At 47.6% G+C, this 22,788-nt stretch overlaps 9 protein-coding genes across 9 annotated transcripts; 8 read left to right on the top strand and 1 right to left on the bottom strand.

Annotated features, from left to right (window-relative positions):
* Nucleotides 1–704: 704 nt before the first annotated feature.
* Nucleotides 705–3,256, top strand: P175DRAFT_0432101 (uncharacterized protein; the record flags this gene model as incomplete). The annotated part of the gene is made up of 7 exons (XM_040893520.1): nt 705–732; nt 800–1,147; nt 1,239–1,394; nt 1,444–1,517; nt 1,574–1,937; nt 1,989–2,137; nt 2,210–3,256. The coding sequence occupies 7 exons, from the start codon at nt 705–707 to the stop codon at nt 3,254–3,256; spliced, it is 2,166 nt and encodes a 721-aa protein (XP_040754071.1).
* An 876-nt stretch (nt 3,257–4,132) lies between these two features.
* Nucleotides 4,133–4,956, top strand: P175DRAFT_0529755 (uncharacterized protein; the record flags this gene model as incomplete). Its single annotated transcript, XM_040899721.1, has 2 exons — nt 4,133–4,509; nt 4,611–4,956. The coding sequence occupies 2 exons, from the start codon at nt 4,133–4,135 to the stop codon at nt 4,954–4,956; spliced, it is 723 nt and encodes a 240-aa protein (XP_040754070.1).
* A 664-nt stretch (nt 4,957–5,620) lies between these two features.
* P175DRAFT_0499208 (PQ-loop repeat-containing protein) lies at nt 5,621–7,193 on the top strand. Its single transcript, XM_040896681.1, has one exon. It carries the CDS (start codon nt 5,862–5,864, stop codon nt 7,149–7,151), a length of 1,290 nt encoding a protein of 429 aa, XP_040754069.1. The 5' UTR covers nt 5,621–5,861; the 3' UTR covers nt 7,152–7,193.
* A 1,032-nt stretch (nt 7,194–8,225) lies between these two features.
* On the bottom strand, nt 8,226–10,262 carry lcb2 (putative serine palmitoyltransferase 2; the record flags this gene model as incomplete). The annotated part of the gene is made up of 1 exon (XM_040893585.1): nt 8,226–10,262. One exon carries the CDS (start codon nt 10,260–10,262, stop codon nt 8,226–8,228), a length of 2,037 nt encoding a protein of 678 aa, XP_040754068.1.
* A 3,012-nt stretch (nt 10,263–13,274) lies between these two features.
* On the top strand, nt 13,275–15,454 carry P175DRAFT_0507487 (acetoacetate--CoA ligase family protein; the record flags this gene model as incomplete). Its single annotated transcript, XM_040898275.1, has 2 exons — nt 13,275–13,496; nt 13,595–15,454. 2 exons carry the CDS (start codon nt 13,275–13,277, stop codon nt 15,452–15,454), a joined length of 2,082 nt encoding a protein of 693 aa, XP_040754067.1.
* A 207-nt stretch (nt 15,455–15,661) lies between these two features.
* P175DRAFT_0555339 (mitochondrial-processing protease subunit alpha) lies at nt 15,662–17,637 on the top strand. Its single transcript, XM_040900627.1, has 2 exons — nt 15,662–15,847; nt 15,934–17,637. Exons 1-2 carry the CDS (start codon nt 15,743–15,745, stop codon nt 17,476–17,478), a joined length of 1,650 nt encoding a protein of 549 aa, XP_040754066.1. The 5' UTR covers nt 15,662–15,742; the 3' UTR covers nt 17,479–17,637.
* A 260-nt stretch (nt 17,638–17,897) lies between these two features.
* P175DRAFT_0432423 (mitochondrial import receptor subunit TOM22) lies at nt 17,898–18,667 on the top strand (the record flags this gene model as incomplete). The annotated part of the gene is made up of 3 exons (XM_040893540.1): nt 17,898–18,009; nt 18,078–18,367; nt 18,611–18,667. The coding sequence occupies 3 exons, from the start codon at nt 17,898–17,900 to the stop codon at nt 18,665–18,667; spliced, it is 459 nt and encodes a 152-aa protein (XP_040754065.1).
* Nucleotides 18,668–18,772: 105 nt separating this feature from the next.
* On the top strand, nt 18,773–19,352 carry P175DRAFT_0141237 (uncharacterized protein). The gene has a single exon (XM_040892417.1). It carries the CDS (start codon nt 18,993–18,995, stop codon nt 19,308–19,310), a length of 318 nt encoding a protein of 105 aa, XP_040754064.1. The 5' UTR covers nt 18,773–18,992; the 3' UTR covers nt 19,311–19,352.
* A 532-nt stretch (nt 19,353–19,884) lies between these two features.
* Nucleotides 19,885–22,207, top strand: P175DRAFT_0555337 (uncharacterized protein). Its single transcript, XM_040900626.1, has 5 exons — nt 19,885–20,281; nt 20,345–20,722; nt 20,782–21,592; nt 21,663–21,915; nt 21,981–22,207. The coding sequence occupies exons 1-5, from the start codon at nt 20,005–20,007 to the stop codon at nt 21,987–21,989; spliced, it is 1,728 nt and encodes a 575-aa protein (XP_040754063.1). The 5' UTR covers nt 19,885–20,004; the 3' UTR covers nt 21,990–22,207.
* The last annotated feature ends 581 nt before the right edge of the window (nt 22,208–22,788 follow it).

Here is a 22,788-nt window from a genome sequence, read left to right as displayed (position 1 = left end):
GGAAATATACTCCGATTTCAGTTTTGTCTTTGCCGTTGTTCCTGAACTAAACCCTGAACCCTAAATGTAGGTATTTTCACTCGCGACTAGTCCTATTCCGGTTAGACACCCAAGACTTCTCCACCAATTGGCCAGGCACGGGGTGTTTTAGGAAAGGTACAGATAAGCGCGCGCAAGGGGCGCCTGTTTTGGAGACTCCGAGAGACGTGGACCTCCTCTCCTTTCTTTGAATGTTTCGAAAGTCCGGGGAACTCATTGGACCTTCGGTTTCTCTCTCACGATTCTGAGTGCCGTCTTTTCTCTTCTTTTCTCTTTTCTTGGACCCCCTTGCCTCTTAAATTCGTCTTTTATCCTTTCTTCCATTTCATTCGCCCTTTGCTTATCCTGAGAGTATTGCCTTCGTCCTGTGGCTCGAAGTTCCCTGTTCACCCCCCCCCCCCCCCCCTCCTCCCCGCCGTTGCTGGTCGTGGCATTTTATCTATTGTTTGGGGTTTCCCTACTAGCTTAACTTGATACTTGCAAATTCCATTCCTTTATCTTCCGAGTTTTCACTCTTCCCTTCCTTGCGGTGATTCTCCAAGACGTTGGACAGTGCCGACCTCCGCTCTTTGAATCCAATGTCCCTGAACTTCTGATTCTGTCTCTCGCGGGGAATTCAGACATATTACATTTTGATCAGCAACACGTTAATTTGACTGGCAACAATGACGAGGCCACGGATCTTGCGAGCCGGTAAGCTGTGCCACGCAAGTGATAAGTGAAGTGTAGGGATTTCTGGTCACTGACTTGGGAATGGTAGATACCCTTGACCTTCAAGACCAGCATGCTCCGTCAGCAAAGGACCATTCAAAAAGCACTGTCCACACAAATATGGACAATGGCATAGCCCCCCATCAAGAGCAGCCTCTTCGCCATGCGGACCACGATCCAAAAGCTGAGGTGGGGCCAGATAGCCATGAAACCCACCTGGACACCGATGGATACTGTGATGATACATATGACATAAATAGCGACCTGGGCGTCCACGCACGCGAGGGTGATAGTGGTTCAGGAGGTGAAGAAGCCGATCTCACAGACGGGGAAGCCGACGATTTGCTCGACGACGATTTAATGGACAAAATATCCAGCTCTCCTTCAATCGATGATGGTGTGTATTCCCCTTACTAGCATAGCATAATAGCGAGCCTCTACTTCATTACTGGGCAAGTGGTATAATATTATTGGTCACTAACCGCGAGTAGAAGATATCGATTTCGAATTCGTTTACGCCCTACATAATTTTGTTGCAACCGTGGACGGACAGGCCAATGCGTCAAAAGGTGACACTATGGTTCTCCTGGATGATAGCAACAGCTATTGGTGGCTTGTTCGAATTGTCAAGGATGGTAGTATTGGTGAGTGCAAGCACCTTGACTCTGCAGGATCAGTTCTAACAACATATAGGATATTTACCTGCCGAACATATCGAGACTCCCACTGAAAGACTAGCACGTTTAAACAAACACAGAAATGTGGATGTAGGCTTTCCTTTTCAGGTTATTTGAAGCTTGTTATCCGGCACTAATAAATATAGCTTTCCGCAACGATGCTTGGAGACAATTCAGAGAAGTCCAAGAACCCTCTGAAGAAGGCAATGCGGCGGCGAAATGCGAAGACCGTTACTTTCACCAGCCCAACTTATATCGAAGCTTCTGATATCGAATATTCCACAGAAGAAGAGCTAGATGACGATGCCTCTTTTAACGACGACTACGCATCTAGAGATGAGGATGACCTCCGAGAGGAACAGAATGAAGATATCGTCGTTGAGCCGCTAAGGCCGAAATCGCAACGGGATAAAGACACCGAAGAGGTGCAGAGCACACAAGATGTAGAAGAATCCGAAATGACGAGCCCCGACAAGCAGCGGTCAAGCCAGGAGATTTTTGAGCAAGATTGTGAGATTTCTACCCATTATAGTAATACAACCCTACTAATGGTATCCGCAGCCGAAGTCAATGTAAGCAGGTCCAGAAATGGCACTGTCAGGAATACAGATTCTTTCTTTAGAGACGACACCGTTGAAACCAAGAAAATCTCTCTTACCCCAAACCTCCTTCGTGACGAGGTTGGTCTTACGTCAAGTGAGGCTAAGGAGGTATGTTCCACCCTTTTTCATGAACAACTGGGGGCTTTTATCGTTCAAACGCTAACACTTGAGTATCTACAGGGTCGTGTCAGCTTAGAGACCATCGATACAGTCAGTTCAAATGAGAAAAACAAAGACGACAAAAAGCGAAAGGACAAGAAGTCTGGGATGCTCAGTGGGCTTTTCAAGAGAAAAGACAAGAAATCGAAGACAATCGATGACGAAATTGAAGAGCTTGAGAAGCATTCAAGCGACTTATCGCGATCATCGCCGACACCAAAGACATCTTTGGAGTCCATATCTTCTCCTGAGTCTCAAACCGCTAAGCAAACTAAACCACCAAGACAGTCTAGTAAGCTACAGAAACAACCGACTGAAACAATGGCCCTTGCAACTCGGGAAATGCATCAAGGGTCTAAGACAGTGGCCCCAGTTGAGGAGAAGCAATCCGCACCCCGGGAAGAGCACAGACCAGATCAGACAATTCGACAAGTGGTGCTCGAAGAAGTGGAGGAGATTGCCGGATCTTCACGTTCTAGGGCTTATGAAGCTGATCATCAGACGATGTCGAATTCTGCTCGTGTTCCGAGTCCCTCCAAGAAGCCAATGTCACCGACTGAAGGACAGAATGATATGCAAGATATGGCGGACCAGTTGACATCCTCGCAGCACTCTGTGACTTCACCACCCCAAAAGTTCCAACCAAAGCCGACGGAAGAGTGTCAAACCCGAATGTTTGATTCTCCTGTCGACGTTTCGCCGCTAGAATGCCAGAGCTCTCCGAGCATTCCTGCACTCACGACCGACGTCTCCCCTTCTGGAGATCATTCTGCTTCCCCCGATTCTCCTCTATTTCCGACGGTTGCCACTCCTGACAGTAAACGCACAGAGACAAGTACTACTTGGAGTGATTCTAGCTTGCGCGCATATTTGGATGACGACAACGATATCCGAGACCTGTTTATCATTGTCCACGACAATTCCAACATTCCCCCAGCTGGCCCCGATCACCCAATCACGGGCAGCCTCTTCAAGGAGGAAAGCAAGCGGTTGAAGGAGATGACTGGCCAGCTGGATGCTATGTTATCTGACTGGGTGAACCATAGAGTGCGAAACTCGAGCCGATGAATTTTGGCTTTTTTTTTTTTTTTTTGTCTCAGACCGCTTTCACACAGGCTTAGGTAGTATCTCTACAGATCCGGTGTTTTGTCTCTTGATTATTGGCCAGGAGCTAATAATGTGCTGGACGCATGCATTTTCGATTGGACTATATCTATCTCTTCTTGTCAATTATTTTTGCTCCTTCTTTCCCACTTTTCCTCCTCTCTTTACCATTTCTGTTCCCTATTTACCCAAGGATAACGATGCATCTGTCATTTTTGGTACCGCATAGACACTCACCCAGACCAGATTTCCTTTTGTTTTCTTTGTTACTCGGCGGTGGTGGTTGTTGACGACTGACTTAAGAGGGACGGGACAAGTCAGTCTTCTTTTACTTCTTTATTATCACTGAGTTTTACAGCACTGGAATACCCCCAAATCTTTTTTCTCTCCTACTTTTTCTTCTTTTCTTTGAGGCTTAACGAATACAATTTCTTCCAAGCGAAGGCTTCCTTGCGGGGTTGCTCACCTATAGTGTGTAGATTGACCTCTGCCATCACATGGTTTGGAGGGCTGAAAGCGCATCATCTCGCTCATATACCTAGGTAGGTAGTATTTAAGTGGTAAATGGAGGAATGACATACGCGGGTGTTTCGCAAGGTCATCAGCTGCTGGTGTTGGTGGTGCTCCTGCTGATGTTGTCATCCATCCTGTGACTGGACAGCCAGTGGATCTGGGACCAGTCGGAAACACTATAGAGGAGAATATAAACTAGCCTTGTTCCTTTTTTCAATTAAAATCCAGCCGCGACCTTCTTGCTTCTTATCTTTCCGCGCTGATTCCTAACTTGCCGTGTTTGACGCTGTCGAAATAAAGGAACAACCACCTACCTCGGAAACAAACATGGCTGATCCGTATTACCCCCAGCAGCAGCCACAGTACCTGCATACTTCCTCTGCTCCTGGCGACGGTGGCGCTACCTATTGTGCGCCTGCGGAGAGCCCGTATCAAACCCCTCCGTACAACTACGAGGTACATCAGCTGTATAATCCCCAGGCTCCGCCCCAGGAACAAGGGTACGTGTACGGGCCGCCAGCACCGCAATACGATGCAAACCAAAGCCAGCCTCAGATTCCAAGGGCATTTCAATCTCAGAATACGCCGACGCAGAATGAGTATCCAAGTCCTGCTCCGGCCGGAGCCGGAGACAATGGATATGGAAGTGGCCGGCTATGCCCTTGCTACGAGGCCTATGGTGAAGGGAGCAACGCCGAGTATTAGTAAGTTTCCCTGACCCTTTTTGTCGACAGGTTTATTATTGTTCTGCGTCTCTAACTGGGTTGGTTTTTTTTTTTTTTTTTTTTTTTTTTTTCTCTGGCAGCTCTCAGTCGGATTTGAATGAGCGCTCCCGGTCTTCTAGTCGGAGCGGTGGGTCTTATAGATGTCAAGAGCGGGAGGACAAGGCTGGTGACGGAGAAGGCGAGCGCGGCTTGGGAGGCGCGCTTGTGGGCGGGGCCTCTGGGTTTTATTTGGGACATAAGAAGGGGCATGGTCTGTTGGGGGCCGTGGGTGGTGCTTTGTTGGGGAATTTCCTCGAAAACAAAATCGTAGAGCATGAAGATGGTCGAAAAGAGGACGACGGTCCTCATCATCATCATCATCATCACCACCACCACCACCACCGCCACCATCACCATCACCACAGTCGTCATAGTTCGAGCCCCTGAGATATTTTGTCCTCTGACAGCTTGTGATAGAGCCTAAGATATTTTCTCCTTCCTTAGTACCTGTAGAAATAAGATCGCATAGATATCATGTTCCCTTGGTACCTGGTAATCTGTTGGATCAGTAAATGATATCAAAACCACCTCATTGGAACCAACCAATCAGCACCCATGGAAAACTCGCTCACAGAAGTTTGGTTTCCATGTTCCTAGTCCTCCAAAGAACTGCCTGGACCATTTCCTTCACCAAGAAGCCAATCAGGGCCCGTAAACAACCCTAGATGTCGAAACAATCGCGAAAATCCACTTTGTCGCGTACCATTCCTAGAAGCCAATAGGATATGTTGCTGAAGACGCGTGAGAAGATTTGTGACGCTTTACACATGGTTCCTTGGGCTATAGATGCGTGAGAAGATGGATGATGATGTTAATAACTTAATATAGTTAGTTAGTTAGTTAACTAAGAGTAATCGGGTGACTAAGGCATCCGATAAACTGGAATGCCTAGTTCGAATCAGACATGGCTAGTCAACCAATCAGAAGCTCCTGATAGTGCGATACCGATCATCTCACCTTCTTATCGCTCTCTGTGGCTGCAACGGTCCACCTTATCTGGAAATCCAACCTGGAGTGACTCTCGTGACCTGCGGGGGGGAATGAAGGATGACTCTTCCTTCGTCTAAATAGTTAGGCCTTCCTCTCCCTCTCCCTCTTTCTCTTTTTCTTCCCTCTTATCCTTTCTTTCTCTCCCTCATACTCTCCCTCAATCCCCAAACTTCCCATCCCTATCGCTCGCTGTCGTCGTTCAGCTGATCTCCCTTCCGCTTTATCGCCCTTCTCTCAACCACGAATAGACCTGTCCAGTCAGTCCTACAGGATCTGATTTGGAATCGATACACACCATAAACATGTCTCCTCCTCTATTACAATATGTCACGCAGGCTACCTTACCACAACACTGCGAACCGATATCTCCGTTCCTCGCTTCCCTATCTTCCTATTTCCACATCTGCCTCCCCACACCACTTGCCCTGATCTCCTCTGTACTGGGAACCCTGAGCATCATTTCTTGGTTATTTGCCCAAATGCCACAAATATACAAGAACTATCAGCTGCAGTCAACATCCGGGTTATCGTTGTTTTTTCTTGTCGAGTGGTGCCTCGGAGATATGGGCAATCTTTTCGGGGCGCTTCTGACCCGACAGGCGGGTTGGCAGGTCATCGTTGCGGCCTACTACGTTTGCGTCGATGCGACCCTCGTACTTCAGTTCTTCTGGTACACCCACTACAAGGGACAGCCGCAGGATGACTATAGCAGTCTCTCTGACCTAGATGAGGACAATGAACCTGAGAACCTCCTGGTCGGTGTTTCTGTTTCAGAAAACACGTCGGTAGCCAACTCTCCGTCACCACAGGTAGCCCCCAAGCCCGATGCTGGGGACGTCAAAGACATTAAAAGGTCAGCTGCCGGTGCTGTAAACACCCAGTCTCCGTCCTATTCCAACGAGAAACGGAGCTCTTCACAACGATCCATTGTGAGATCTGGCAGTGGGCTACGTGTACCGAATGCATCGGCCCGCACTGTGTTGGTGGCATCCATGCTCTGTGCTGTTGTCGCCAATGCAGCCCCGACGGAAGTTGATCCGAACCCTCCATCTTCACAACTAACTTTTGAACTCCTTGGCCGCATTTTCTCCTGGATGTCTACTATACTTTACCTTGGTTCGCGCCCGCCTCAACTCTACAAGAACTATTGCCGCAAGAGTACATCTGGCTTATCACCACTGCTGTTCATGGCTGCATTCAGCGGAAACTTCTTCTACTCTGCTTCACTGGTAACCAATCCCAACGCCTGGTACGACTTTGTTCCATACGGCGGCGGCGGCTGGGCAGATGCAGACGGTAATAACCGACTAGAATGGGTGGGACGCGCAATTCCTTTCTTCCTAGGAGCTTTTGGTGTCCTCTTTCTAGATGGTTTCATGGGCGTGCAGTTCCTGATGTATGGCTCGCGGGACGACGAATCTATTATCGAAGTCGAAGACCCTAAAGGTGGACGCAGCCGCTGGACTCGAGTTCGCGGCTGGATGAGGGGCTGGATCCCCTCTGTCTCCCCTCCGCGAACACCAGCGCATAATGCCATCCCAGAGAACCAATCACTGTTGACTGAGGAGCGTGAAAGATATGGTGCAGTTTGACTTATACTCTTTCCTTTTTTTTTTTTTTTTTTTTTTTTTTTCCTGCAGGATAACTCGGCATAAACATCAGACATGCTATATTATTACGACTTGATGATGACTCTTCTTATTTTTACTCTTCTGCTCATTCATTAGAGCTAGGAAAGCTTTATTCATGAGCCGTGAGTACGTCTCGGCTCCTCCATTGTTTGTTTGTTCTACTCTTTTGGGTTCATCGTCTTGGGAATTGATTTCGGGATTATTCGCATTGAATTGGCAATCGCAATCACAAGGGGTGACCACAGAGCGCGCGTCAGGTATCTATAGATGGTTTATTATGATTATTATTACACCACTACCAACTTACACACACACACACACACACACTTGATACATACAGATTAACACATCATTACACCGGCGTTGTTTATTTTGATTTCATGCATCCTGGTTTCCTTTTGTGTTTCTCATGTACGGTCCTGGATTGCCTGTGTTTCTCGGGTGCATTTAGAGATGAGATTTCTGCATTTTGGACTAGTGTATGATACGTATGTATGTACTCCGTACTGTACATGCATGCAACACAATAGCTATCGACAATAAATCATCTGCACTGTAATGGAAGAAGATTATTAATGTTATTATTAAAATAATACTAATCACTTTAAAAAAGGCGAGTCCAGCATTTTCGTCCAGGCCCACCTACAATACTCCGACCTGCTCGCTCTGTCTCTCTCATCATCTCATTAAGGTACAAGTTTAGGAGCCCCATATTTAAACAAGTAAGCAGCTTGCTCTCACCCCAGTCCTCCAGCACTTGGAAGGTGGTGCATTGAACGAGCGAAGAGGTTTCTATAAATAACAGCGAATGTAGGGGGGGGCAAAGCAAGGCATCGGCATCAAGTAATCAACGACGCGGCATGACCAGCATCAACCGAGTGCGTCAGGAATGTCTCTGAATACTTCCTGCCCAGACCTATGTACGGTAGCGCCGGGTTGATTTTTCGAGGGCATGAATCGGCATAGCAAAAAAAGGAGGGGTTCGTGAATCCAAGTTGGCCGTTCGGCATTTGATCAGGCAGTGGGTAAAGGAGTTTAGTAGAGTGGTGACTTGACATCCTGAACACCACGTCTGATAACGTCTTCAATGCGCCATCTGGGAGGGACTATCCTGGGGTTTCGCTTTTGACGCCATTCTGCTTCCTTCTCGGGAGGCGGGGCCATATCATCGCTCGTGGGCACAGCACCACCGGCGACACCAGTAGAAAACTTGAGCTGAAGAATATTGCCAATCTCATCACAGGCAGCCAGGATGCGGTCAAGATCTTCCTTAGTGTGCGCAGCGGAGACGCAGAAGCGAGCACGGGAAGAGACAAGAGGAGTAGCTGGGTAACCGACAACGACCACAGAGATCTTTCGTTTCAACATCTCGTGAGAGAAAGCGGGCATTTTAGCAGGATTGAAGAGAAGAATTGGGATAATTGGCGAATCGTCATGGCCATACACTATAAAGCCAAGACGCTTCAGTCCCAAACGAAGGTATCGAGAGTTGAAAGCCAAACGTTGTAGCCGCTCCTCGCCCTGGCCGGGGATGATTCCACCGCTGATGAGTCGCAACGCGGACATGATCTGGGCCAAAACCACTGGAGAGGGCGATTCACCATAGACAACACCGGAGTTGGTTGCTCTGAGTTTGTCAATCATCACCTTGTCTGCGGCGATGTAGCCTCCGTTGGCACCGAATGATTTCGTCAGAGTACCCATTAGAATATCCACTTCATCTGTATCAATACCAAAATAGTCACAAACACCGCGTCCCCTGGGGCCAATAGCTCCGATCGAGTGGGCTTCGTCAATAAAGAGGTGGAACTTGTAGCGGCGCTTCAAGGCAATAATACCGGGGAGATTGCACATTGAACCCTCCATGGAGTACAGACCCTCCACAACAACCAGGATTTTCTTCCAAGGCCGGTGGGTGCGTGGCTGACCCTGGCTGATGGCCTCTCGCAATTTCAATTCTAGTTCCCGCATGTCATTATGTTTGAACATGGTGATGGATGCTCCGGAGAGACGCGCGCCGAAACGGATCGATGCATGGTTGAGCTCATCGGATATGATTAGACAGCCCTTGCCAACCAGGGCGGGGAAGATATTTGCGTTGGTACCAAATCCCATCGAGAAAACCATGGAGGCTTCCTTTCCAACAAAGTTTGCAACCAGTTCCTCGACTTCCACATGGAGATCTTGAGTTCCAACCTCTGCACGACTGCTAACGGGGGTGATACCATACTTGCGAATAGACTCCTCAGCGATATCCGCGCAGGGACCTTCAGACTGGGCGAAGCCAAGATAGTTGTAAGAGCTCAAGTTCAAGGTATCGGTGGTAGTCCCAGTCAAGTAAAAACTCTTGTTGTGGTCATCGGTTGCACGATTGACCAAAGTGATATATCTTCCGGGGACGCCAGTGACAGGTCGTTCAAAGCAGTCGTTGATGCGGAGCTTAAGACGGCGAACATAGAAGTTATCGAAATCGCTGTTGAGCGCACCATAACCGTTGCGGGGTTTCAGGTGACGATAGTTTTCCTCGCGGAAGCGTTTTCCAAAGAAATCACGAACATGACCAAAAGCGATAAGAATTAGATAACTAATATAGGTGGTGAGGAGATAATAATAGGGGGGCTCGTCCATAATCGGCTCGGGAAAGGGACCACCAGGATGGCGGCTAGAGTAACGATGGCTAGGGTGACCGATGGGACCGAACTGGGCATGTTGCTTTGCAAGACGACGGGCCTCCTCAGGTGAGAGAGGCTGGAAGAGTGTAGTGGGCGGTTCGTTCATGTTGGGATTGTCTGCGGTCGCCGTTGAAAGTGAGATAGTCGGTAAGGATAGGGAGGCGGAGCTGATCGGAGGGGCGGTGGTGCTAGGGTGAGGAGTTCCGCTGGCGATTTGAAGAGCGGCCAGTGCAGTCTGAGGTTCGGCCTTAGACTTGGGAGAGGTCGAGAATAGCTGGCTCAGACGATTGGGCTTCGATGACGCCTTGATGGCGACGCCACCCTTTCCAGAGGTAGAGGAGTAGGACGAGGTGTTGGAGGGGTCGTTGGCGGAAGAAGTGCTGGCAGATCGACGCGGCATCGCAAGGTAGCGGCTAGGTAGAAACAAACGAGGTGTGCACAGCAGGAAGTTGTCTGTCGCGCTTTCCAATCTGCTAGTGGAAACAAGCACGACTGAGGCCACACTCAACAATGGAAGCTCCGTATGGGCTGCGGGTCAAGAAAAGCAAATGACGACAGATCAGAGAAAAATCGTCTTGAAGCACATTAAAAGACAGGTCAGTCAACGGGAGGTCGCTCCAAATGGCTCTTGGAAATGGATGGATGGGATCGATGGAAGAAGTGAAATTGATGCTAACAAAAGAGACCACTGACTCCGAGCGAGCCGGAGCGCTGAATCAGTCACGTACCTTGGCACGTGCAGGGGCAGAGAGCACCAAGGGCTCTACTAGCAGCTGCGTATGAAGATGATTTCTGAGATGTCAAAACCCAAATGGACGATGAGATGGTTAATTAGACATCAGTAGATAGGAAAAGAATTGGCTGGGGGATGTAGATTAGAAGAGAAAGAGAAGTTTTGGGGGGGGATGGGTTGAGGTAAAAGGTGGAAGCCTGGACGAAGGAAAAATAGTCAGACCGGAGAGAGATCATCTGTTCTGCCACCAGTGGATGAATAAATGTTCATAAATTATTATTCAGTCCCCTGAATACTCCATCACTTCTTACTAGGTTTAGTATAGTGATTATTTATGATTATTATAATGATTATTATAATGATTATTATTATGATTATTATTATTAGGAGAGCTTTTGAGGCGCAAAGAAAAGAAATGAGAGAAAAAAAAAGCCCCCATTGAGGTGGAGATTAGGAACCATGGTACTGTACGGTATTTTTTAGGAATCACACTCTGCTTTTCTGATGGGTGGGGAGTGATTTCCGGGTATTGTGACAGTTACAATACCAGCCCCTGGAACGGCTTGGTTTTCGAAAAGAAAGGGGCGCTGCAAGGCAGGAATAGTAAATTTGAAGGACCCCAAATCTTCCAACAAATCCCCACTGTTATTATACTTGATTGGTTGTCTTGCCTGAGATGCTCATGCAACTTCTCGTATGCTTGCTCTGTTTCTTGCTGTTTAACCCGACTATTGAGGTTCTGACGCTGTTGTTAGGTGGCTCGAAGTTTTAACAGGCCTGACCTGATGTTGCTGCCTCAGTCAGGCACATGAGCGACCTCCAGATTCTATCATTCTAGACTGCATCTTTTCTTCTTTTCTTTCTTGAGAATTAAATACTACAGGCACACGATCGATACTCATTGGTAGAGCGGAGTGAAGTATCTATTGATTTCAAGACGTGCTGTGGTACTAGCGAACTTGTCTACCCGGAGCATTATATGCTGGCCGTGTTTAAGGGTAGGCATCCATATATAGAATCCAAAGTTCAAGCTTCCCTGTCTGGATTGTAAGGCTGTAGGTCCTCTACTTCCCAGCACAATAACAGAATGATATGTTGCCTGATTGTAGGTATGAATATGCCCGATCCGTACGTAACCTTCCTTGCCCTTGCCCGCGGAGCAAGACTATCACAATAAGGTCTATCTATGCTGCTTGCTAGGGTATATTATTATCCAGCAAATCAGTTTCGTCAACGTCTCCGACCAGAACACACTGATGACCATGTTTGCCTCCCACGTCCCACCAGGAATGCTCTCTCCGAGCGTTTGGCAGGGTCTGAAGGCAGAGCACGAGATTCTTCATCAAAAAGTTCAAACCCAACACTCCAGTCGCCTGGCTGTACGGCTGTCATCACTCGATGCATTGAACCAAATAGCTTGGTGTGTTGATATATTTCTCTACCAGTACATTTTGGCTCATGATAAAGAGGAATCTAGAAACATTTCGTGAGCCCTTTCCTCCAAGCCCTTTCCTCCAAGCTGTCGTTCAAGAATGATATGACACTCTGGATATGTCGAATAGATAGGGGTTTGAAAACAATTTCGTCTGGTACAATTGCGGTCTGCAAGCTTCCATATTAGCTACAGAAGAGCTATCTCCCGTATCCAACATACGGGAAATGATTGCATATTGCACTATTGTTCCAGCCATTGGCTATCCACAGTGTATGTTGCTCTCTTATTGGACTGGGTGGTCGTACTGGGAAACTATCTGGGGCTACGCTTATAACGGGAGAAGTGACTTGTTGGTCTTTTTTGAGGACTATATCTCTTCCATGTGGGCTGCAGTTGACAGAGACGCATATAATTGGCATGGGATACCTCTCGACTTGTTCAGTTCGAACATGGGAAGCGACGGCTACATCTTAGTTATTCAATTGGCAAAAATGACAGGAAACAGGTCAATGGCGGGATAATATCTTGCGAGAATTAATTACTTCCCAGAAACCACATATTATCGTATTCGTAATATCGAGAGGCTCTAACTAGTGAGGCTAGTGCCTGTCTGACCAACCCGTATAATATCACCGAGTCTTTGGGTTGATAGCGCTTCAATTAATCGCTCAAAGGGTCAATCACGTCGTCTTATCATGATAGGTTGCTGAATTAAGGGAATTCAGAGCCACTTCATAGTTCCGATGCTCAACACAGTCCCCTCGGTGACTCAAACTCGAGGAGCTAAACGGCGGGCTGCGGGCCATGGCGGGCCGCTCAAAGTCCCCTCTGCCGCGGTAAGGGTAGAGCCAATTCAAGCGCTTGATTATGGAGGTGTGTGTGTCCCAACAGGAAGGCAGACGAGATTGATCAAGTAACAAATAGATATTGCATAGTTAACTATATGTCAAAAGTTAGTCACCCCCCCCATGTCAAAGTAAATCGGTGCATTGAATTCGAACAACTGTTTTCGGAGTCCGGCGGGCTTTTTTTTAAGTTGCTGGGGAAGGTGGGCAGAATCAGATTAGTCAACCCAACAGAAATGGAATGGTCAGTATGGAGAGGACCCAGTATGTATGAGCATGGCGGTATATCACCCCAGATATTTCCATTCCTCGCCGCAACTGCTGCATTCCAGGTTTTCCGCGTGTAGCTTCAGTCGAACATCATACTCGCAGGGCTATACAAGTAAATTTCAGTGAGCAATGGCTGTAAACGGGTCTTTGTCGAGTCCCCAAGAGCTATGGAGGCACTCTTCCCCGGAGTCCACGCAAATACACGATTTCATGAAAAAAACGTCCGAAAAACATGGAATTATCTTCAATGACTACGGCAGTCTCTGGGAATGGAGTATAGCAGAACCCGCCAAATTCTGGGAGGAGATATGGCAGTATACGGAAATCAATGCGCATAAGCCATACAACCAGGTGAGAACCCCGAATTCCTTTCCTGGATGTGGGGGAAAGAACTCCAAACACTCCCTATTTTATTCGCAATTAAATCGAAAATCCTAACTTTACTACAGGTTTTAGGCTCTGATAATCTCTTATTTCCTCGACCTCAATTCTTTGCGGGTGCGAGGTTAAATTTTGCTGAGAATCTTCTCTATCCCGCCTGCTCGCCCGATGAAAACGCTGTAGCGGTGATTGGCGTCACAGAACAGGAACGAGAATATATCTCGTGGAAGGAATTGCGGGATCGTGTTCGACAATGCGCCAATTCTCTGAAAGAAGCGGGCCTGCAGGAAGGTGACAGGGTTGCGGGTTTCTTGGGGAACCATGCGAACACCATTGTTGCAATGCTGGCCACCACCTCCATTGGTGCCTTTTGGACTGGCATATCTCCTGATACAGGAGTGCATGGTGTTCTTGAACGCCTCAAGCAGATTGAGCCTAAGATTCTATTTGCTGATAACGCCTCCCTTTATAATGGCAAGGTGCATGGCACAAACACCAAAATAAGTCAGATCGTCCCTGAACTGCCAAAGCTAGAACGGCTTGTCATATTCCAAACAATCAAGTCTCACGAGTTCAACCTTGGAGAGATTTCTCTCCTTGGAGGGAAAGCATATAAGTACGACGAATTTCTTTCCACAGCGAGCAACCCACCAGCCCCTCTTAACTTTGCAAGCCTAGCGCCTGGGCATCCTGTTTACATTCTTTACTCTTCAGGTACGACGGGTGCTCCCAAGCCTATTGTGCACGGCTCCCTGGGAACTTTGCTACAACATAAAAAAGAACATGTACTTCACTGTGATATTCGTCCAGGTGACCGCTTGTTCTATTTTACGACAACTACTTGGATGATGTGGCACTGGCTAGTCTCCGGGCTTGCCAGCGGCGCTACTATTGTGCTGTACGACGGATCGCCCTTCCGGCCTTTGGATCTGGAAGGGGGCAACGGAGAAATGGCTATGCCACGCCTAATCGATGAACTACAAATCACACACTTTGGTACTTCAGCCAAATATCTCTCAATGTTGGAACAGGCTGGCCTAAACCCTAGGGAACATCCCCATCGTCCCGTTAGCCTACAAACGCTGAAGGCCATCTTTAGCACAGGATCTCCTCTTGCTCCCTCTACGTTTGACTACGTGTATTCCTCGATTCATTCGGATATTATGCTAGGCTCAATCACAGGTGGTACTGATATTCTTTCCTTGTTTTGCGGCTCTTGCCCTATTCTCCCTGTCTACAAGGGCGAAATTCAGTGCCGCTGCTTGGCAATGGCTGTATCTGTCTATGACTATGCTGGAAATGATATCAGTAACACCGGAGAACCAGGTGATCTTGTCTGCACCCGGCCTTTCCCCGCACAACCTGTTATGTTCTGGCCTCCTGGACCGGTCGGGGCAGAGAAATACCGCAAAAGTTATTTCGACGTTTTTGGGCCGTCCATTTGGCATCATGGAGACTTCGTGCGAGTAGAACCTCGAACTGGTGGAGTGGTCATGCTAGGGCGGAGTGATGGCGTTCTGAAGCCGGCGGGAGTGAGGTTTGGCAGTGCAGAAATCTATAACATTCTTTTAACCCATTTTTCAGACGAAGTTGAGGATTCTCTATGCATTGGACGCAGGAGAGAGGGGATTGATACAGATGAAACCGTTGTTCTCTTTGTGAAACTTGCTGCCCGGGGCGAGTCTCGGACAACCATGCCCCCCGGCCTTGCTGCGCGCATCCAGGCCATGATTCGCAAAGAACTCAGCCCTCGCCATGTTCCCGGTATTGTCGATGCCTGTCCAGAAATTCCGGTGACCTCCAATGGTAAAAAAGTTGAGAATGCCGTAAAACAGATCCTATGCGGCCTTAATATCAAAATCGGTGCCAGTGTCGCCAATGCCTCGTGTCTGGATTGGTATCGTTTGTGGGCTGCTGAACATCCCTAATTTGCACGTTGTTTAATCCATGTATAATTACAATCGTGTTAGAATAAATAATGCACGAACCTTTTTTTTTTCACTCACTTGATAATACAACTTGAGTGTCTCGTTTCTGCCTGTCTGGAGTCCTTGACCGGAGGTGCCTGCTTATATAAGCCGATTTTTGATGCGCATCGAAATCCTCCGGCCGGCGAGATCTTCTCCGAGAAGCACCTTTTTCATGCAAACAGGGAGAGACAGAGCCATTTCATTGAGGATCTTTTGACCTTGTTAAGGGCACGATTATATTCCAGAATGCGTCGCTCAGTACTACGGGCTGTTGAGTCCTCTAGACCATTTGCCCCCGTGCCTCGTGTGGTATCCAGAGGCTTCAGCACTGCCAATGACGCCGGATCCAAGGTAACAGCCAACCAATGCAGCCTCTTCTATAATTAACCGGATCGAGGTCTTAAGCTAACATTTAACTTTCTGTTCTCTGATTACAGGATCCTGTAGAGCTAGACCAGATCACTACACTGCCGAATGGTATCCGCGTCGCAACTGAGTCCCTTCCCGGCCCCTTCGCTGGTGTCGGAGTCTATGTCGACGCTGGATCTCGCTATGAGGATGCAAGCTTGCGAGGTGTCAGCCATATCATGGATCGCCTGGCTTTCAAGTCCACAAAAACACGTACTAGTGATGAGATGATCGAGACCCTCGAGAGCCTAGGAGGAAACATTCAATGTGCTTCGTCCCGTGAATCTCTCATGTACCAGTCCGCCAGCTTCAACTCGGCCGTTCCGACGACCCTCGGATTGCTTGCCGAAACTATCCGTGATCCGCTTATTACTGAAGAAGAGGTACTTCAGCAGCTGGCCACTGCTGAGTACGAGGTAAACGAGATTTGGGCCAAACCAGAGCTTATTTTACCGGAGTTGGTACATATGGCGGCCTATAAGGACAATACACTCGGAAATCCCTTGCTCTGCCCGCGCGAGAGGTTAGGCGAGATTAACAAGGCGGTTGTAGAGAAATACCGAGAGACATTCTTCAACCCCGATAGGATGGTGGTTGCTTTCGCGGGCGTGCCGCACGATGCGGCAGTGAAACTCACGGAGCAGCTCTTCGGTGATATGAAGGCTAGCAGTGGGGAACTGCCGACCACCCCTCAGTTTACCTCAACATCAACTACATCATCCGCTGCGTCCCCAGAATCTGGGCTTTTCTCGAAACTCCCCTTTTTGAAGAACCTCGGGCCACACAATGGCTCCGCTACTCGTCTGGACTCGTCGACTCTGGATTTGACTCGACCTTCTCACTACACTGGTGGATTCCTCTCTCTTCCTCCCATTCCTCCACCAGCGAACCCTATGCTCCCCCGGCTGAGCTACATTCACCTTGCCTTCGAGGCTCTTCCTATTTCTGACCCTGACATTTACGCCCTTGCGACTCTTCAAACACTTCTCGGAGGTGGCGGATCCTTCTCTGCAGGTGGCCCAGGAAAGGGGATGTATTCTCGACTTTACACCAATGTCCTCAACCAGCATGGGTGGGTTGAGAGCTGCATCGCTTTCAACCATAGCTATACTGACAGTGGTGTTTTTGGCATCTCCGCGTCGTGTAGCCCCACTCGAACAACAGAGATGCTGGAAGTTATGTGTCGGGAGCTCCAAGCCCTGACACTCGACACTGGATATACGGCACTGCAGCCACAGGAGGTCAACCGTGCCAAGAACCAACTGCGGTCATCTCTTTTGATGAACTTGGAGTCCCGTATGGTTGAACTGGAGGATCTCGGGCGTCAGGTCCAGGTCCATGGCCGTAAAATTGGAGTGAAGGAAATGTGCAAGCATATCGAATCTCTAACAGTAGAAGACTTGCGACGCGTTGCACGGAAGGTCTTCGGTGGGCTTGTCCAGAACAAGGGACAAGGTACCGGTAAGCCTACTGTGGTGTTGCAAGAAGGTGAGCTGGAGGGACACAAGCTTCGTCCTTTCCCCTGGGGTGAAATCCAGGAGCGCATTGCTAGATGGAAGTTGGGCAGGAGGTAATCCGGATAAGCCCCTTGAGAGAAACGGAACCTGTCGATATCTTGTATAGAGGGAGGCATATCTCCAAGTTCTTCGGTCTGTGTATTTAGATAGCTGTTTACGCACCCTGTATAATATATCAAGCCATTTGCTATGCGAGAAGGACCTTTAAAGTATAAGGCTTGTACCAGTAGAGTTAGGAAATATCATATTTCGTGGATGTCGTTGTACTTCCGAGGCTAGGAGCTCTTTGCCGCTTTTAGGTTCGCCGTAATTTTTTTGGTCGGGAAAAAAAGTTGGAACGGGCGATCTGATCTTCCATCAATTCAGTCCTCGTCAACCCTTTCCGCTTCATCATCTCATCAATCTCGCGCTCTACCTTTCAACCCCCATTCCTTATTAGGACCCTTCGAATTATATATTAATTTCCTACCGTCACAATGGTCAAGCTCACCGAAGTCGAGGACGAGCACTTCGCCCAGGAGAAGCCCCAGGCTAGCAAGAACAACGTCCTTCTGGCCTCGGATGACGAGGACGACTACACCGATACCGGTCAGTTGGTCACTCTTTTGCCTTCACAGACTCAGAACTAATATTTATCTGACTCTGATTGATTACAGAATCCGAAATCTCTACCGAGTCCGATCTTGAACTCGACAGTGAGACTCTGTACGAACGTTTGGTCGCTTTGAAAGATGTGATTCCTCCTTCCGCCCGCCGTCAAATCACCAACTCTGTTTCCTACGTCACCTCTTTCACAAAGTCTAGCATTTCCTTCAGCGGCAAGGCGCTGTGGATTATCAGCACCAGTGCTTTCCTCCTTGGTGTTCCATGGGCTCTTGCCTACGCTGAAGAGGAGCAATACATCCAGATGGAGCGCGAGCAGGGCATGATCAAGGGTGCCAATGAGGTACGTAAACCAATCGCTTCTTTCACTTCCCCGAAATTTGGAGACTGAAATCTCCAAATTTCGATTTTATTATGTTGTTTTCCTTGTGTTTTTGGTGGTTTCCGACGGTTCGGACGAGTCGTGAAAACTCTTTTCTCTGTCGCGTCAGCCTTGCCAAGAACCTAAAAACAGCATGATTTTCCATGACAATGGTTGGATTACGATCAGATACGCACAGACACTGACTGTGCTCGTTTCTTATAGATGCTCGCCCCTGGCCTTCCCTCGGCGGAGCAGAAGGAGGCTCAGCCTTCCCTGTAAATTCACTATCTCTCCCGAAGATGAAGACCGCAGCGGGTACGGACAAGCGATAAAGGAGCCATCCATAGCCTATCAATTGCCAATAATTACAGTTGATGTCCAACACCTGTTGTTGCCACAACCTCCGGTTTTGACGCAAAGTTATCCGCTCTGCCTGGGGCAGTGGGTTCACTGACGTGAGAACGGAGGTACTGCATACAATACGGACTTGAAAACCCCTTCCCTTTTCCACGCGAAAATCCACGAATAAAAAAAAAAAAATATGAACTTGCCCTTGATTAGTGGTTGTACAATGGAAAAAAAAATCCTGTGTTGGGAATGAAAGATGTGGACAAGCGGATATCTTGTTTACTGCGATGGACAAACAATATCCAGTTCCTCTCTCTACCACCGGCTGGATTGGCGCAACAAATCTCAAGCATTGGGTTGGACGCGGTTTCTGGTTCCTTCTGCCTACCTGCTACTTTCGGAGTCTTTGGTTCATATACCTCTTCTTCCCTCTGCATTGTTTCCTAAAGCGCCTTTTGACTTTGGGAAACTCGTGTATTTGTATAACCAAACTTTTTGTCTATTTTCATTTTTTTTTATCTCTCATGTGGTACCTGTGTTTATTCTTGTCTGTCTTATCGACCTATGTTTCTAGATAATGGAACGTGAATGACTTTAGGCTCTTGTTTGTAATTGAGTGTATAGGACAAAAAAAATCTGAAGATAGTGTTTGATTCTGTCATGCACATGGATTCTGAAGCATGACATGATGTAAAATACTGTTCACAAGCCTGAAGGTATCTTGTCTATTAGGTACCTGAAATTCTAGTGCTAATCTATTACAGATGATTTTTATATATTCATTCAAAAGTAACTCTATACTTATCTCTAAATATAATTTATTCTAATAGATTATCTTTGTAAATTTAAGCTAGTTAAAGATTAGTTGCTGTTTTCGAGGAGCAGGATTAGAAATTTCATCTTCCTCTAACTATTTCAGAAAGTCCATCACCCGGCAACTCTTGTATTATGATGCTTCCCTATATTTATGGATATACTTTAACCTCGATATAATTAATTACTATCCCCCAAGTTGTATTATTCCTGATCCAAAGATAGGTTCATTAATTAATCTCTGGGCCGAAAATTACCTACAGGAACATCATAATTCCGACAGAACTATCCCGACGCGGTTCGTGCTTAAGCTTCAAGAAAGCAATTCGTTGTGGCTCATTTCCTCCATCATCTATAGGTTGAAGGTTTCAAAGTCGATTCGGCCTGGATATCCGTGCTCGTTCCAAGATCACAGGAGAATTAATACCTATTGATCCCTAAATACCCCGCTACCGATGCCCCGCACCTACGGTAAATCCCAAGGAAAAGCGAAGCAGACGCGGCTTTCTTTCGTACCAGCAGCTTTCCCCCCAGAAGATCACGATGATGACGGTAACCGCCATGCGAGACTTCGATACTCCCATCCTTCGATGTCGACTCTACGACGCGGCCGTTCAGCTGCAGGCAAGAATGCTCCTACGCCGCTTGTGAAAATCGATCCTGTACCAGAGGAAAGCTCGCGCCCTGGGCCGGAAAAGTCTTCTCAAAAACGTTCTCGAAGGAAACGAAAAGGTTCTCTCATCTTATCTAATATCGCTTAGTCTCATTTTCTGACGTTTTTGATCAAATGAGCAGGCTCGCCATCACCTCGCTCTACCCCTCCTTCTCCTCTCCCCCCACCCGCCGATTCAGACAGCGAAAGCGACATAGAGGTCTTACGTAGTGCGCGCAAAAGCACGAGGGCCAAAAATCTGAAACGGAAGAGGTCTACCGACAGTCTTGAATCTGAAAAGTCCCATGCGTCGGAGGAGAGTGATGCGGAAGAAACAGTTTCTCGGCCTCGTCGCAAGTTGAGGCGAGGTGCAGCTCAGCAACCTATTGTACTTGATGATGGTTCTTCGGACTTGGTTTCAGCCGAAGAAGTTCTTTCTAATGCCCCGCGCACGCCACTCCGCGACCAGACCCAGGATAGAATTGACTTGGAGGAGGACCTCGAAGCACTACAGGACTCAGGTATGCATCAGCCTGGATTATTATTTTTATTTTAACCTCTATCTGACATTTGGCCAAAGTCGTAAGGGAGTCGCGAACTAGAGGGAATATCGCAAATTCCGCCAGGGTCCAGAGGCAACAGCACCTCGAAGCCTTGCGTCGCCGAAGGGTCGGCAAAAGGGATGATGATAACGGGGACGATCAGCAATCTCCTGAATCAAGGCTGTCAGAACCGCAAAGTGAGGGCGACGGCGAAGAGCGTTCGATCAAACAGCCCCAGTTTCGGGGATGGGCGGGTGAAAGCGGGAGCAGTGATGTCGAATCTTCGATAGGCAAGAACGAAGACCTGGATAAATATGAAGAAGATTTTGTTATAGAAGATGAAGACGATAAGCTTGGTGTCCCCAATGGCCTTGAAGATATGCCTATCGAGTTTTCTCGACACTCATACAAGCAGTTGAAAGACTACTTCAAGGACGCAGTGGAGTGGATGGTGTACAACCAACTCAATCCAGCATTTCCTCGTTCCCATCCCATGTACCAGGTTGCTTTTGGCAAACTGGAAGCTGAAGTTAGAGGAAGGACCGGGTCGCAACTAGTCTCGTCAGTTTGGAACGCCGATTTTCGCAGGGCTCTTCTAGCACGGCCCCAGATTGAAATTACGTCGTACCCAACTGAAGCCTGCCATCCCTGCGATGCGTGCAATCGGTCTGGCCATCCTGCATCGTCCGACGTCAAACTCTCCGGAAAAGCATACTCTCTGGAGACTCTCGAGCCACTATCAGATGCGGACAGTGATGATGACGACTCAGTTGATGAAGCAAACTGCCGAGAGAAAGACCGTGATGGTTATAGCCTCCCAGATGACGATACTCGATTCTATCTAGGAAGGTTTGTTCTTTATTTCCTAAGTGTGGTGTTTTCTTCTAATCTGTTCCCCTCTGACCTTTTCTTTTACCAGACACTGTATGAAAAACGCGCAAATGGCGCATACGCTAACTCATTGGCGCTTTCATCTCAATGAATGGGTCATCGAACACCTACGTGTCACGGGCTATATGTCGGATGCGAAAACCGTTGAACGAAGCCACCTCAGCCAGAAAAAGAGGACAAAACATGCCATAAAGGCTGTTGAGAAGATGGTGAAGAGGGGGGAAATCAAGAAGTTATGGCGCGACTTTCATATTAATTTGAGAACCGCCAGGGAGTTAACGGTAGGCCGTGTACTGACGCAACTCAAGTATTATACTAGTGGTGTCCTGACTAACTTTTATCACAGGCAGCCTGATCCCAGCAGATGGTAATTGACCCCAGAGCTACAGATATTTTCCCTTTCAGCATTTAAGTATTCAAACCGCACTACCTGTTTGGTTTATAACCAAGTCTCATCCCTCGGTCCCGGGATGTACATCGGTTTACCCCATTGATAGTACATCGACATGCCCCCAACTTCGCTGTTTATTTTGCACGTTATTTTAATTTTTTTTTTTTTTTTTTTTTTTTTTTGGTTCTTCCTTTGGAGGAATATATTTGGCGCAATTCGCTCGATACCCCCGTCTCATTTCTTTATTTCTGCTACTTTGGTATTTAGTGCTCTAGGGAAAGAGCCGTGAATAAAAAAGAAAAGTTTCCCTACTCAATTCCATCTACTTGTCATCACAGCCAATATAGCAACATCAAGGACAATTACTCGAGGATATCCATGAGTAGCTCTTAAGGTCGAATGATGGAACATGAGAATATAAACCCTTCCCAGTCATCATCATCAGGGCCAGCAGGGACAACCCATACTAGCATCCAGATACAAAAAGGAGACTGCAACAATAGATGTTCTGAGTTGGGGGGGTGTGGTGGTGACTGACTGATCTACTACGGCTTTAAAAGGGTTTAACGTAACAGACCGACACATTACATTTTATCTTGAAAAGAGCCAGGATGAAACATATTATGCAAATAGCTTTAGGTTAATAATCATAACTGGCATCGCCCGTCCATAGTTATATAAGACCACTGACCAAACATACATACACACACACATTAACTATCTCTTATCTTCGTAGCGCTGCTAAGGCGCGGCCATGCATAAA

Source organism: Aspergillus ochraceoroseus (assembly GCF_002846915.1).
Source record: "Aspergillus ochraceoroseus IBT 24754 chromosome Unknown P175scaffold_2, whole genome shotgun sequence".
NCBI lineage: Eukaryota > Fungi > Ascomycota > Eurotiomycetes > Eurotiales > Aspergillaceae > Aspergillus > Aspergillus ochraceoroseus.
Note: the sequence above shows the minus strand (reverse complement) of the source record. Positions and strands in the feature narration are given on the sequence as shown.

What these genes read in the sequence shown, in the direction of transcription:
- P175DRAFT_0141237 (XM_040892417.1), top strand. Translation starts at nt 18,993, where the DNA reads ATGTGGACAAGCGGATATCTTGTTTACTGCGATGGACAAACAATATCC.
- P175DRAFT_0499208 (XM_040896681.1), top strand. Translation starts at nt 5,862, where the DNA reads ATGTCTCCTCCTCTATTACAATATGTCACGCAGGCTACCTTACCACAA.
- P175DRAFT_0555337 (XM_040900626.1), top strand. Translation starts at nt 20,005, where the DNA reads ATGCCCCGCACCTACGGTAAATCCCAAGGAAAAGCGAAGCAGACGCGG. An exon ending in CGAAGCACTACAGGACTCAG is followed by an intron (nt 20,723 to 20,781) that starts GTATGCATCAGC and finishes ATTTGGCCAAAG; the next exon opens with TCGTAAGGGAGTCGCGAACT. An exon ending in ACTCGATTCTATCTAGGAAG is followed by an intron (nt 21,593 to 21,662) that starts GTTTGTTCTTTA and finishes TTCTTTTACCAG; the next exon opens with ACACTGTATGAAAAACGCGC.
- P175DRAFT_0555339 (XM_040900627.1), top strand. Translation starts at nt 15,743, where the DNA reads ATGCGTCGCTCAGTACTACGGGCTGTTGAGTCCTCTAGACCATTTGCC. An exon ending in CCAATGACGCCGGATCCAAG is followed by an intron (nt 15,848 to 15,933) that starts GTAACAGCCAAC and finishes CTCTGATTACAG; the next exon opens with GATCCTGTAGAGCTAGACCA.